Source organism: Oncorhynchus mykiss, chromosome 10, assembly GCF_013265735.2.
Source record: "Oncorhynchus mykiss isolate Arlee chromosome 10, USDA_OmykA_1.1, whole genome shotgun sequence".
NCBI classification, from domain to species: domain Eukaryota; kingdom Metazoa; phylum Chordata; class Actinopteri; order Salmoniformes; family Salmonidae; genus Oncorhynchus; species Oncorhynchus mykiss.
Genome location: NC_048574.1, coordinates 54,991,977 through 55,006,000, shown reverse-complemented (window position 1 = coordinate 55,006,000; position 14,024 = coordinate 54,991,977). Strand labels below are relative to the sequence as shown.

The 14,024-nt window shown below is 43.0% G+C and overlaps 1 protein-coding gene across 6 annotated transcripts in view; it reads right to left on the bottom strand.

The window, feature by feature from the left end:
• trim2a (tripartite motif containing 2a) overlaps positions 1-14,024 on the bottom strand; it is a 66,166-nt gene that overhangs the window by 8,555 nt on the left and 43,587 nt on the right. For 5 of the 6 annotated variants that reach the window (XM_036933388.1, XM_036933390.1, XM_036933389.1 and 2 more), the window contains 7 exons: positions 12,974-13,214; positions 12,162-12,313; positions 10,013-10,193; positions 7,455-8,178; positions 5,964-6,067; positions 2,885-3,052; positions 2,215-2,395 (listed from right to left, as the gene is read on the bottom strand). In XM_036933388.1, coding sequence (XP_036789283.1) covers positions 2,215-2,395; positions 2,885-3,052; positions 5,964-6,067; positions 7,455-8,178; positions 10,013-10,193; positions 12,162-12,313; positions 12,974-13,214 — 1,751 coding nt within the window. The remainder of the gene's footprint in view (positions 1-2,214; positions 2,396-2,884; positions 3,053-5,963; positions 6,068-7,454; positions 8,179-10,012; positions 10,194-12,161; positions 12,314-12,973; positions 13,215-14,024) is intronic. The other variant, XM_036933393.1, reaches the window with a different exon arrangement.

Genomic DNA, 14,024 nt, shown 5'->3' with positions numbered 1-14,024 from the left:
CTGCGATGCAGTGCCTTAGACTCCTGCGCAACTCGGGTACATTGAATAACATCGCAGCTTTTTGGCATGTTTTGTTATTTCAGTATAACAAAATAAATCTACGAAGTTGGCTCTTTTACAATGGGGGTCAATTGAAAAGACTTTTCCCCAATTTGTGGGCGTGGTTGAGCGGAATTCCTTATGACACGAATATCGACTTGAAGTATCAAACATGACTTGTGTTATGACATAAAAACGAGGGGTTCCGGGGGTTCCAAAATCTGAGATTCTTTCGTTTTCCGGTCATTGTTATCTTGAGCAACTATCAACAGCCAAAACAAACTTTTCGCTATATTTTTTTCGCCCCAACTTTACATCAGCAGTAGCAGTATTTGCCAGCAAACCAGCGTGGACAGCACAAGAATGTATGCTTCGTTATACTTGGCTCCCATTGGGCCCAGAAACCCCAGGGCCTCCCCTTTACTTTGGTGATCTTCATCCTGAGGTGACTGACGCGGTTTTGTATTACAAGGGACCAAATCACCCGTCGTTCACTGAGAAGCACTTATGTCAACTTTCTTAGCCCAGCTGATACTGAGCGTGCACTGGACACGAGCAACTTAGAAAGCATTCATGTAAAACCTATGCGGATCATGTGGTCTCAGCGTGACCCATCCTTGAGAAAGAGCAGGGTGGGAAATACGTTTGTTAAGAACCTGGACAAGACCATCAGCCTTCGGAGACATTCTCTCCAGCAAGCTGGTTTGTGACGAGAATGGGCAGTCTGAAGGCTATGCCTTCGTCCAATGAGACTTCTGAAAGAGCCATAACAAAATAATACAGAAATCTGCTAGTGTAGCACAGTGTAGTGCTTACTCCACAGCCTAAAGTGGCCCCACTTGCACCACGGAATAGCTAGCTTTTCGCATGGCACAGACTGGTAAGATGCTTCAGGAGAGCTGTCACGTGTGCTAGCAAGACAGAGGTCCTGGGTTCCTGGGTGCCTCTGTGTGAGCCGAATCAGGAGGAAGTGGTACTCGCTAAGCAAGTGTAATATCCTTTACAGTGGTGCCTAGTGACTAGAATCTACAGTTGCGCTCAGGTCAATGCTGGGGTCGCTGTTGAGTAAGTTTAAGGGGTGAATTTGGCACATAGGGCTGTGTGAAACTTACTCCTCAGCCTGAAGTGTCCCCACTTGGGCATGGACTGGTAAGATGCTTTAGGAGGATGGTCATGTGTGCTAGCAAGGCAAAAGTCCTTTGTGGCCACCAAGCCACTATATGTGGCCCCAGCACAAGGTGTCGAGTTCCTCACGAACCAAAACAAGGAGAGGACCAACCCTAACCCAGTGATCATCTCCTACCAGCCTGCTGCTCCTGCTGGGTACTTCATGGCTGCCATTCAGGTAAATCTAAATGATTGGATTTCATGTGGACAATATTTAGAAATGTTATATTTAATTCACATGACTAAAGTTTACAAGTGATTATATAGGCCTATTACTCCAGCAGAAGAAAAAAAACAAAGCAACGTCAATAAAGCATTTCTTTTCAAAATGGAAACACGATGGACTCTGTCACGTTTAGGTAAGGTTAACCCATACCTTTAAAGCAGCAATCAGCAGTTGAAACAATTACAAAGCGTACTCCCCACCACTGTTTCTGTAAAAAGAGGGGGGATGGGGCAGGAGAAATGTAACTGCTCTCAAATTCAAAGACAGAGCTATGGATGCAAGGATATCCATGAATACAAAATTATAGTTTCAATCATGTTTTGAGGCTGTACAGTATTTGTTTTATTTACTTTGTTTACAAACATTGTAGTAAAACAAGCTATATTTTGGGTTCTGATGGGGTATGTCAGTTGAAGTAAGCTGATGAGGCACAAGTTATATTCTATAAGAATCAATGGGTACATATCATTAATTTATAAGTCCAAAAATGGATGTTGCAACCGCTGATTGCCCCTTTAAGATAAGGTTGGGTTAATTTAAAATTTAAATATTGAATTGAATGGAAACCACACACACACACACACACACGAGACTGACAAAATAAATGGGCTTCGAGATATTAGGAAGAGCATGCGGGAAGTCCCTCTTGATCAAATAAAATGTTATAGCTCAAAAGGTCACGGTCACATCCTAAAGGTCACTTGCCTGGGGGAGTCCTCATTCCGCATGCAGGTGGTGGGAGCAAAAGACAGGGAGTGGAGAGGGGAGTGCAACACCATTACCATTGAGTGTACCTGCAAACTGCCGGTCGCCGTTTCCGCGGTTACCAAACTTGGTGACCAGCTTGCCGTTGGGCTGGAAGATGAAGACGCAACACGCCTTGTTGTCCACGATGATGACGTGGCCGTTCCTGTCCACCGACACGCCTTTGGGGCCCATCAGCTTGCCCGAGCCAATCTTATTCTGGGGGAGATAGAGGAACAGTCAGGAAGGACAGTGGATAATACCCCAGTATTTCAGTTGGGTATTTTATATAAAGAAATAGCAAACAGGTTCATGTTTCAGGTTAACATTTCAGGCTAACGTCAAAGTCTCATAGTGGCATGGGAAACTATTTTTTTTAAGCATCAGCCATGCAAAGCATCACTTAGGATAAAGCAATTCTGACAGCAGCTATTAGATGACATGACGGAACAGACCGGAATCCAAACTGAATAGCCCTCCATTTCAATATATTTTCACTTCAATGATTAAGTCTGGACCTGCTCCAATTGAGAGGCACTCGGGCCGACAATTGGGATGGTTAGAAAGCAGCACAAAATATTTCTATGAATTCAGGTCCGAATCCAGACTGAGGGTTCCAGATCCAGACTCAATCAGTAAAGTGGAACAGAGCGATATCTAGTGTGGATTCCAGGATAGATGACGGCATTGTATACATTTTGAACTCACTTTGAACTTCCCGTCGCTGGAGAAGATGCTAACCCACTTGTTGTCGTAGTCGGCTATGATGATGTCACCGTTGGGGTGGACCGCCACTCCTGTGGGCCGCTGCAGTTGCCCTGGAGACCGTCCACGCACCCCAAAGCGACTCTTGAACAGGCCGTCGTTAGAGAAGATCTGCAAAAGAAACACGGGCCTGAATCTGATTGTCAAAATGCTTTGAAATATAAAACTTAAATCAATGGATAGTGAGGGCTCTTTTTTGTTCAGTCCTTTAAGGAAATCATTTGAAAATCCTGTTTGATATGATAAATAAATGACACTTTTCAATTATTGAACTGGAATTGTTAGAGTTTGTATGTTTGCCATATTTTCAAATTTGCAAAAGCACCACGATATGCAGCAAATCAAAACAAAACATCTGAGCAGTCAGAGCTCCTAACCGAGTCTTGTTTTCATCCAGTCTATTTCAGAAGAATATTCTTCAGACACACCTCAAAGAGCTCTGGTGAGAACTCACAGTCAAAAGATACCACTGTGACTAGGTCAAGGTAGAACGACTTCAGAGAGATGAGCTAGACGCAGGGCTGTTCAATTCTGTTCCTGTACGGGCAAAACACTTCTGTTTTTCACCCTCTCCTCCATTCATGGACTAATTCAGACCTTTGACAGCAGGTGAGTGCAATTACCTACCAGGTAGAAACAAAAAAACAAATGTTTTGGCCCTCCAGGTCCTGAATTGAACAGCCCTGAGCTAGATGCTAACTACCACTGTTATGTACAGAACCAGTCAAAAGTTTGGACACACCTACTTCTTTATTTTTACTATTTTCTACATTAGAATAATAGTGAAGACATTAAAACTAGGAAATAACACATATTGAATCATGTAGTAACCAAAGAAGTGTTGAACAAATCAAAATATATTTTATATTTGAGATAAAAGTTTGCCTTTGCCTTAATGACAGCTTTGCACACTCTCGGCATTCTCTCAACCAGCTTCATGAGGGAGTCACCTGGAATGCCTTTCAAGTAACAGGTGTGCCTTGTTCTTTCCTTCTTAATGTGTTTGCGCCAATCAGTTGTGTAGTGACAAGGTATGCAGAAGATGGCCCTATTTGGTAAAAGACCAAGTCCATATTATGGCAAGAACAGCTCAAATAAACAAAGAGAAACGAAAGTCCGTCATTACTTTAAGACATGAAGGTCAGTCAATGCGGAAAATTTCAAGAACTTTGAAAGTTTCTTCAAGGGCAGTCGCAAAAACCAATCAAGCGCTATGATAAAACTGGCTTTCATGAGGACCGCCACAGGAAAGGAAGGCCCAGAGTTACCTCTGTAGCAGAAGATAAGTTCATTAGAGTTACCAGACTCAAATTGCAGCCCAAATAAATTCTTCAGAGTTCAAGTAACAGACACATCTCAACATCAACGGTTCAGAGGAGACTGTATGAATCAGGCCTTCATTGTCAAAATGCTGCAAAGAAACCCCTACCAAAGGACACCAAAAAGAAGAATAGGCTTTGGCCAAGAAACATGAGCAATGGACATTAGACCGGTGAAAATCTGTCCTTTGGTCTGATGAGTCCAAATTTGAGATTTTTTATTCCAAACGCTGTGTCTATGTGATACACAGAGTAGGTGAATGGATGACCTCCACATGTGTGGTTCCCACCTTGAAGCATGGAGGTGGTGGTGTGATGGTGCTTTGCTGGTGACACTGTCTGTGATTTATTTAGAATTCAAGACACACTTAACCAGCATGGCTACCACAGCATTCTGCAGCGATACGCCATCCCATCTGGTTTGCGCATAGTGTGAGTATCATTTGTTTTTCAACAGGACACTTCCAGGCTGTGTAAGGGCTATTTGACCAAAAAGGAGAGTGATGGAGTGCTGCAGCAGATGACCTGGCCTCCACAATCCCCCGACCTCAACCAAATTGAGATGGTTTGGGATGAGTTGGATCGCAGAGTAAAGGAATAGCAGTCAACAAGTGCTCAGCATATGTGGGAACTCCTTCAAGACTGTTGGAAAAGCATTCCACATGAAGCTGGTGTGCACAATTTTCATCAAGGAAAATGGTGGCTACTTTGAAGAATGTAAAAATATATCATATATTTTGATTTGTTAAACACTTTTTGGTTACTACATGATTCCATGTGTGTTATTTCATAGTTTTGATGTCTTCACTATTATTCTACAATGTAAAAATAAAGAAAAATCCTTGAATGAGTAGGTGTCCAAACATTTGACTGGTTTGAATGAAAGAGTCTAACTACAGTAGAAACTTATTTTATCATGCCTAATCTTTATTACATAAAACAACAAATTATGTGCTCACTCAAGAATGAATGTGTGCTGTGGTAAATAAATCAATTAAAACCTATTTTTTTTGTCAATTTCCATTATTCATCTGGTATTCAAGCCATGTAAATCCACAGATCAACAACGCAAATTTACAACAACAACAAAAAGAAAATCACAAAACACAAGTGCTTGTATGTTCATTTGATGGAACATATTCTCAGCCCTTTTCAAATCAAATGCATTAAAGGGAGGACGGACAACTGATGGTTGGTCTCCATGGAGATGACAAAGTGCAGGGTCTCACCAAGCTAATTATGTTCAATAGCGATGATGAGTCATCCCACAATTCCCTCGGATATCTCCCTCAGGCGAAGAGAAGAAGCATAAAGTGCTTGTTGATCCTACCTTGAACAACTGGTATCCTCTGAATATAAGACATCCTACTGTACAGTGTTAACACTTTTCACTAGTTCTCAAAGTGGTTATGTAAACGCAATCTATTATTGCAGTCCATTTTATGACTGCTCGTTCTCTTTTGAAGCCAAATGTTTTTACATTTGTGCGACGGGTAATCTTGCCTTGAGGCCTTGAGACCTCTGTTAGCGCTAACAGTAATGCCTGAGCATTAGCTCAACAGGCCTTGGTCAAAAATAGTGCACGAAGGAATAGGGTGCTATTTGGGATTCAGTCAAGGTCTGCGTGGCATAAATTACATGGGGTTTAATGAGTGATCCATGAAATAGAGCTAGAGATGACATTCTCCAGCCAGTTCCCTTACCTGAACACACTGGTTATTGCTGTCTGCTATCAACACCTTGCCTACTGAGGAGGCAGCCACCCCCTGTAGATTGGTGAATTCCCCTTTGTTTCTTCCCTTTGTACCTGGAAGGCATGAAATAAACAAGTGTCAAATTCCCCCATAATGCTTATTCATCCTATGAGTGTAGATTAAGAGTTTCCAAAGTGAAAACATTTTGACATATGATTTTTTTTTTTATAAAGTAAACTATATTATTCTTACATTGGTCAGTTCTCTGAGTAACTTTGTCCCAATTCCACACAAAAACTTTGACTAGTAATTCATAACATATTAGTGTTGTCATGGTACTAGAATTTTGACTTTGATACCAATACCAGATTTAGTATCACGATACTCGATACCATCACAATACTTGACACCAAAATGATACCACAGCAAAAAAAAAGGTATTTTCACCAAAGTCAATGGCACTTGATCCAGACAGAAAAAGTCAGCTACTGCTCTGTTCAATTGTTTGGCATCTTCGGACTTTTTCTTCTTCTTTTTTTTTACATCAAAATGTTAAATCAATTATACAATCATAAAATCAATTGGACTTTGTTTTTACTAATCAAACTACATAACATCAACGGTAATAATGTATTTGAATGGTAAATCTCTATTGATAAACTGGGTAAATTTGGTCCCGTGTGGCTCAGTTGGTATGGCGCTTGCAACGCCAGGGTTGTGAGTTCGATGTCCCACGTGGGACCAGTATGAAAATGTATGCACTCACTACTACTGTAAGTCGCTCTGGATAAGAGCATCTACTAAATTACTCAAATGTAAACATAGCCTAGGTCTGTTCACAATACAGGTGAATGCATACTCAACAGGAGACCAATTAAGTGAATGAATAAAGTTTTTGGTGACAATCAGCTTTCAAATCAGTACATTTTGCATTACAGTCTCCATATTAAATCACAAATAAAGTACTACGGTAGTAAATTGATGTTTGCTTCCGCTGAAAACTAGCAAGGAAAGTTAGCCTACAAAGCTTGATGCTACCAAGACTCCCTTGCATTGTAAAGTGATCTAGCCTGTATGGACATTGTTTTGCGAACAGTAATTAACAGTTTCAACATTTCGTTTGCGCATTATTCAAGTGTGTTAGCCCTCCACTCTGTACAGAAGTTAACATGATGCAGTCCAGACTCCAAGTGCAGGCTATCAATGAGTAAGTGGAGCAGGCACGGTGTGCGCCTCACAATATAAGCGATAGAGTTGATCCGTGAAACACATTTTTACAGAAGTACTGAAAGTAACCAGAATTCAAGTACCGAAGCGATTTTTATGTTCTAGTATCAAAAAAGTACAAATGTTTCGGTATACCCTATACCGTACAACACTACAACATATGTATTAGGTGAATGGTCCCTTTAAATGTGTTAGTTGAACCTTCCCTTTAAATCTGTTAGTTGAACCTTCCCTTTAAATCTGTTAAAACACCAATGATAAGGCAACCATTACCGATCCTGAAAATTAGGTCATCTTCGATGGGGTTCTCTTTCCTCTTCCCCGTGCTGTACATACTGGCTGGCCTCTTGATGGCCTTCTGCTTGACGTGGCTACTCCCCGGTGACTTCAACCTCTTCTTAGCGCTCTCCGTACTGGGCGACACATCGGCCGACTTTGTCGCTTTAATCTTAAAGGGACTCCCCTTAATATGCTGGTCGTACAGACGCAGCGACAGCGTCAAACTACCCTCTTTCGGCGCCGTGTACAGATACTCGTACGTCCCGTTCTTGTTGTCCAGTATCTCGCCGTCGCCCACGCTGCCGTCCGGCGTGGCAATCTCCGCCGTGATGTTAGCTTTCCCCATCTTACACAGCTCACCGTCCTTGTCCTTGGTCGTGATGGTGACAGAGGTGGGCAGGCCCGCTACGCACTGCCTCAGGCCCTCGCCCGTGGCCACCGTCTCGGACGCCACAGCATTCGTTGTAACTATAGTACCCAGATTGTGGATGGACTTCTTGAGGCCCTCCGTCTCCACCAGGAAGTCCAGCTGGTCGTTCTCCCCGGGCTGGAGGGGGAGCTCTCGGCTGGCCAACTCGCTGAGTCGCTCGCTCATCTGCTTCTTGACGAGCAGGACCTCTGCCTCGGTGCCGTGGCTCAGGGCTTGCTCGGTGAAATTGCAGCTGCTGTTGATGCCATCCTGGCCTTGGAATAACGTGTCCAGCTGGGCTTGGAGCACCTGGGAGAAACACAATGTAGAGAGGGGAAAAGAGCGAGGAGGCGGGATAGTAGAGAGGGTGAGGGCGTAGAAGGGTGTCAGGTGGGTGTGAATGGAGATGCACATGTGAGCATGCAAACATCTGTCAGTGTGAGGGGCTGACAACACACACACATATATACAATCTGTCAATGTAAATAGACAAACATTGTCCAACGTCTGATCAACAAACACATTCACCTAACAAATGTGTGCACACAGACACATGCAAATATACACTGCAAGCAGGGAACTAGAAAAATGCACACACAACAAATGAAAACACACATCTGCTTTTAGACAGCTGTCCACATGCCACATGAATATCAGTTAATTTGCTGTACTGAGAATAAAGCTACATTTTCCACTTCCAATAATAAACATAGAATTGCAGACTAAGCTAAGTGGACTTTTGACACATACACTGGTATAGGCATATGGAAGAGGGTCGACTAACTATCAAAGTTATCACTTGTTAACATAACACCACAGCACAAAAATGCTACAGGGCCGGGTTGAAACACTGAGCATCGCACACACACACACACACACACACGCACACACACACAGTCTCACTGTCTCTCACCTGCATCTGGCTATCACACTCATCCTCTTCGACCACAAGAGAAGCCATTGAGCTCTCAAAGTCCCCAGCCAAAACTACTTTCTCCACCACTATCTATATCAAACCTTGCTTCATACTGTATAAGACTCACACTCTGCAAGAATAACACAAAGATATTCTAGATAGAGAAAGAGGACGTACCAAGGGCAGGGAGATACAGTGCACACTCACTTAGCTCAGTGCACTGTGGAAACCTACACCACTGTACCTACCCACTTTATCAACCCTTCTCTGCTTTCAAGACTCACCCTCTCTTTAAACATGAACAGCTCAGCTAGCTTGCTAGCTAGAAAGATACAGCACTTTCAAAGCCTAAATTACCAACTAGATAAACACAACGACAACCCCAAAGCCTAGATATAGAAAAATAGAAAGTGTCCACAGTCCACACCCTATAGGAAAAGGCAGAAAGATTAAAGTCCTCCCTTCCTTTGTGCAGCACTCTGTCTGCTCTAGCCAGCAGGTCCTACTGGTGAATCATTCCCATGTGATGGTGCTCTGCTCCCTAAGGGGAGGGCGTTGGGCACTAGGCCAGCCTGGTTGATTGGTTCTCTGGGCTGGGTGGGGCATCAGCTTCTCTGCCCTGGCAGTCAGTCTCTCCTCCCTTCCAGCCCTCCCCAAACCATGATTTATTTAATCATTTCTCAGAGAACAGCCTGATCCACAGCTGAGCCACTGGCATGCAAAGTAGAAGCAGTGTAAACAGAGCCTCTGCTGCTGTGTGGGATAGTAAAATGAACAGAGGACTTTATTTCTATTGCTATGTTATTTATCCTTTATTAATACAGGTTTCATTTAATATTTTAGGATAGAGATCTGTTTCTAGGAAGGCACGTTGGAATCAGAAAACGTTTCAGTTGTTGTAAAATTACCATCTACTGCTTTCAATAAATACTAGATTTTCAGATTGGGAAGCAACTACTTTCACTATTTTTCTTGTTTACATTCAGAGTATAATGCTGTTCATTCTTGGTTTAAAAACTATGCCCATGTTTAGAAATCTATTTCCTTTATCTCCTAATCATTAAACTACTTACCTTCATTGACCACCTGCCTCTAATTTCGTATCATATTGGCTGTGTGCACTAAACAAATTGCCAAAACAAATCAGAAACCTACAAGAAAAGGTTCTAATTAATGTCCCACTCAACAACCCCCCCCCCCCCATTTATCAAATGTTGGGGGCCTCACCTTCTGCTTGAGGCCGTAGTTGACCTCAAGCTCCATGAGCAGGACACTCTTGCGGACGTTCAGGGTCTTCTGCAACTCATCGAACGTGGTGTGGATGTCCCCCTCGATGGAGCTCTTCTGATTGGTCAGCTGCTGCAGGATCTCCGACAGCACCTGCAGGGCCGAGTCAATTTCAGGCAGCCTGAAGAAAGGGAGGGAGTCAGAGGGTGGGTGCGATCAGTCATACGTCAAAATTAGCTGACTGTGATGGAGCGCATTGTCCCTCAAACTATTGGGCCATCGGGGATAATGCTTAGGTTGCCTCTGATACATATACAGTGCCTTTGGAAAGAATTCAGACACTTGACTTTTTCCACATTGTAAGGTTACAGCTTTATTCTAAAATTGTCCCTCATCAATCTACACACAATACCCCCTAATGACAGAGCAAAACTTGTTTATTTAGAAATGTTTTTTAATGAATAATAAATAAAAAATATCACATTTACATAAGCATTCAGACCCTTTACTCAGTACTTAGTTGAAGCACCTTTGGCAGCAGTTACAGCCTTGAGTTTCCTGGTATGACACTACAAGCTTGGCACACCACTATTTGGTGAGTTTCTCCCATTCTTCTCTCCAGATCTTCTCAAGCTCTATCAGGTTGGATGCGGAGCATCACTGCACATTAATTTCCAGGTCTCTCCAGAGATGTTCGATCGGGTTCAAGTCCGGGCTCTGGCTGGACCACTCAAGAACATTGTCCCGAAGCCACTCCGCGTTGTCTTGGCTTTGTGCTTAGGGTCGTTGTCCTGTTGGAGGGTGAATCTTCACCCCAGTCTGAGGTTCTGAGCGCTCAGGAGCAGGTTTTCATCAAGGATCTCTGTGTACTTTGCTCTGTTCCTCGATCTTAACTAGTTTCCCAATTACTGCTGCTGAAAAACATCCCAACAGCATGATGCTGCCACCACCATGCTTCACTGTAGGGATGGTGCCAGGTTTCCTCCAGATGTGACGCTTGGCATTCAGGCCAAAGAGTTAAATCTTGGTTCCAGAGAATCTTGTTTCTCATGGTCTGAGAGTCTTTAGGTGCCTTTTGGCCAAATCCAAGCGGAAATTCATGTGCCTTTTACTGAGGAGTGGCTTCCGTCTGGCCACTCTACCATAAAAGCCTGATTGGTGGAGTGCTGTAGAGATGGTTGTCCTTCTGGAAGTGTCATCCATCTCCACAGAGGAACTCTGGAGCTCTGTCAGAGTGACCATCAGGTTCTTGGTCACCTCCCTGACCAAGTCCCTTCTCCCTCGATAACTCAGTTTGGCCTCGCGGCCAGCTTTAGGAAGCGTCTTGGTGGTTCCAAAATTCTTCCATTTAACAATGATGGAGGTCACTGTGTTCTTGGGGACCTTCAATGCTGCAGAAATGTTTTGGTACCCTTCTCCAGATCTGTGCCTCGACACAATCCTGTCTTGACGCTCTACGGACAATTCCTTCGACCTCGTAGCTTGCTTTTGCTCTGACATGCACTGTCAACTGTGGGACCTTATATAGACAGGTGTGTGCCTTTCCAAATCATGTCCAATCAATTGAATTTGCCACAGGTGGACTCCAGTCAAGTTCCAGTAAAATCTCAAGGATGATCAATGGAAACAGGATGCATCTGAGCTCAATTTCAAGTCTCAAAGCAAATGGTCTGAATACTTGTAAAAATAAGGTATGTGTTTTCTTTTTAATACATTTGCAAAAATTTCTCCAAAACAGTTTTTGCTTTGTCATTATGTGTAGATTGCTGAGGAATTTGTTTTATTTTATCCATTTTAGAATAAGGTTGTAACGTAGCAAAATGAGGAAAAAGTTAAGGGGTCTGAATACTTTACGAAGGCAAAGCCTAAGGTCCAAAATGAGTAGATGAAGGACTTTGAGTCTAATAGGAAAACTCAATACACTAGTGCAAATTGGGGAAGAACATATGATGAATTCTGTGTACAAATACAACCATATTAACCCACTTTCCCCAGGGGTGTGTGTTGGGCCATTACCTTTTTTTGACTGTGTCCAGTGCAACTGGATGTCATAATTAAATGGTTATTTTCTGGTTGTAATTTGTTTAAATGGATGTAAATATGTCGTATAACGTCTTGGTGTCCCCCAGGGGTATGTATTGGCCTCTACCGGTTTTTGACGGCGTCAAGCTGTTCCTGCAGTGAGGCCTTGTGCTGCTCGACCACATCTTTGAGGGGTACAGTGGGGTGCTCGGCATGCTCGCCGCTCGTACAGTCCTGGCACATGGCTGTCTCACACGGTGGACAGTAGAACTCCATCACCTAGGCAAGAGCAAAGCAAGAGTTTAAAGGTCAAGGTACGGTATGAGAATCCATTTTCTCCTTACCTTTTCCTTCCCTCTGACATGATTGCAAATGCATACTGTGCAGGTGTGCAAAAGTACTCCCCAAATATTCCCAGAATATATGAGGGCACAAAATACTGTAGATATTTACTAATCCTATTATTTATTTCCTCTTAACTATATTCAAAAAAACACCACACAAGTAATCTAAAATCCTTTCTTCCCCAAAACATCACACCCTGTTGTAAACCTCTGTATCAAGCATTGAAGCAAGTCATTATCCTCACTTAGGAGTTCAGTGCCAGTGTGGTAGTGCCCCCATGCCAGTAGCCCATTAAAATAAACCTGTTGCTATGGTGACGAGAGAGAGAGAGAAAGAGAAAGAAAGAGAGAGAAAGAGAAAGAGAAAGAGAAAGAGAGAGAGAGAGAGAGAGAGAGAGAGAGAGAGAGAGAGAGAGAGAGAGAGAGAGAGAGAGAGAGAGAATTTCCTGGTGGGATTCCTTGACCATCACTGTAATTTCAAGGTGACCTATCAGTAGAATAATTTACTAGGATGATAACGTTAGATGGACATTGATGGATGGAAATTATTATCTGTGTGTGTGTGAGAGAGAGTCTGTCTGTTGTTATATCCTACATTTCCTACGTGGTTGGGACAGGAGAGTGGTTGTCCCGTGGCCACAGAGCTGATGGTCTCCAACACGGCGTTCTCCTGGCTGCAGCTGTCGCTGGGGGGCCGCTGCAGCACATCCATCAGGTTGGTGATGAAGAAGTTGCTCTGCAGCGCCGCCACGCCTTTCTCCGGCAGGATGGATGTCTGGCGGCACACGGGGCACGACAGCGTCAGGCTGTGGGCCGGGATGTAGTTCTGCAGGCACCTGGAGAGGAGAGAGGCGGGTAGAAGGGCAGAGTTAAATGTCAGATTTGGATATACTTACTAGTGTTTCTAGACTATTTCTATACCACCACAGCCCTAATACCTGTCATGACAGAAAACACAGGCTACACGCCTGCGTCCCAAATGGCCAGGTCAAAAGTAGTTGCCTAAATAGGGAAGAGGTTGATATTTGGGATGCAACAACAGACATATGTATCATACATCTATGTTATTATGACTCTCGTCTAGTATATTCTGCTTGAATCAGGAAACAACATTTTTTTTACAGGATCAAATCCTAAAATGTTGTAGTAGCAGTCTACAGAGTTATTTCCACCATACACCAACAACACTGACTTATAATACCAGTGAGTGACTCTAGAACACACTGTATGAAGGGGTGGGATTCACAGTCACACACTGCCTAGCCCTAGATAGCGTCCTGCAATACATTTAGGTACCTGATTTATGGGAGAAGAACAAAAGCCCAGAAAAAGGTCCCACAAAATATATATATATATATAAAAAACAACTTTAAATGGCCTATTGAATTGCTAGTTTGATTTCATTCTATCTAGTCATATACAATTTTCACAGAGACGCTGATTCACTGTTTAATCACTGATTTATTAAGTTGTCCGATGGTCATCAAAGTCAACACAGAATTAAAATGGAAGAAGAACCTAACATGTCAATCAAGTTAAAGTTTTCTGCCCCTCAAAAACGAATAGAATTTTTATATCCAACACACACACACACACAGAAGTTGCCTGCACCATACTGACTCCAAAATGAACAGAGGGACTAGAGT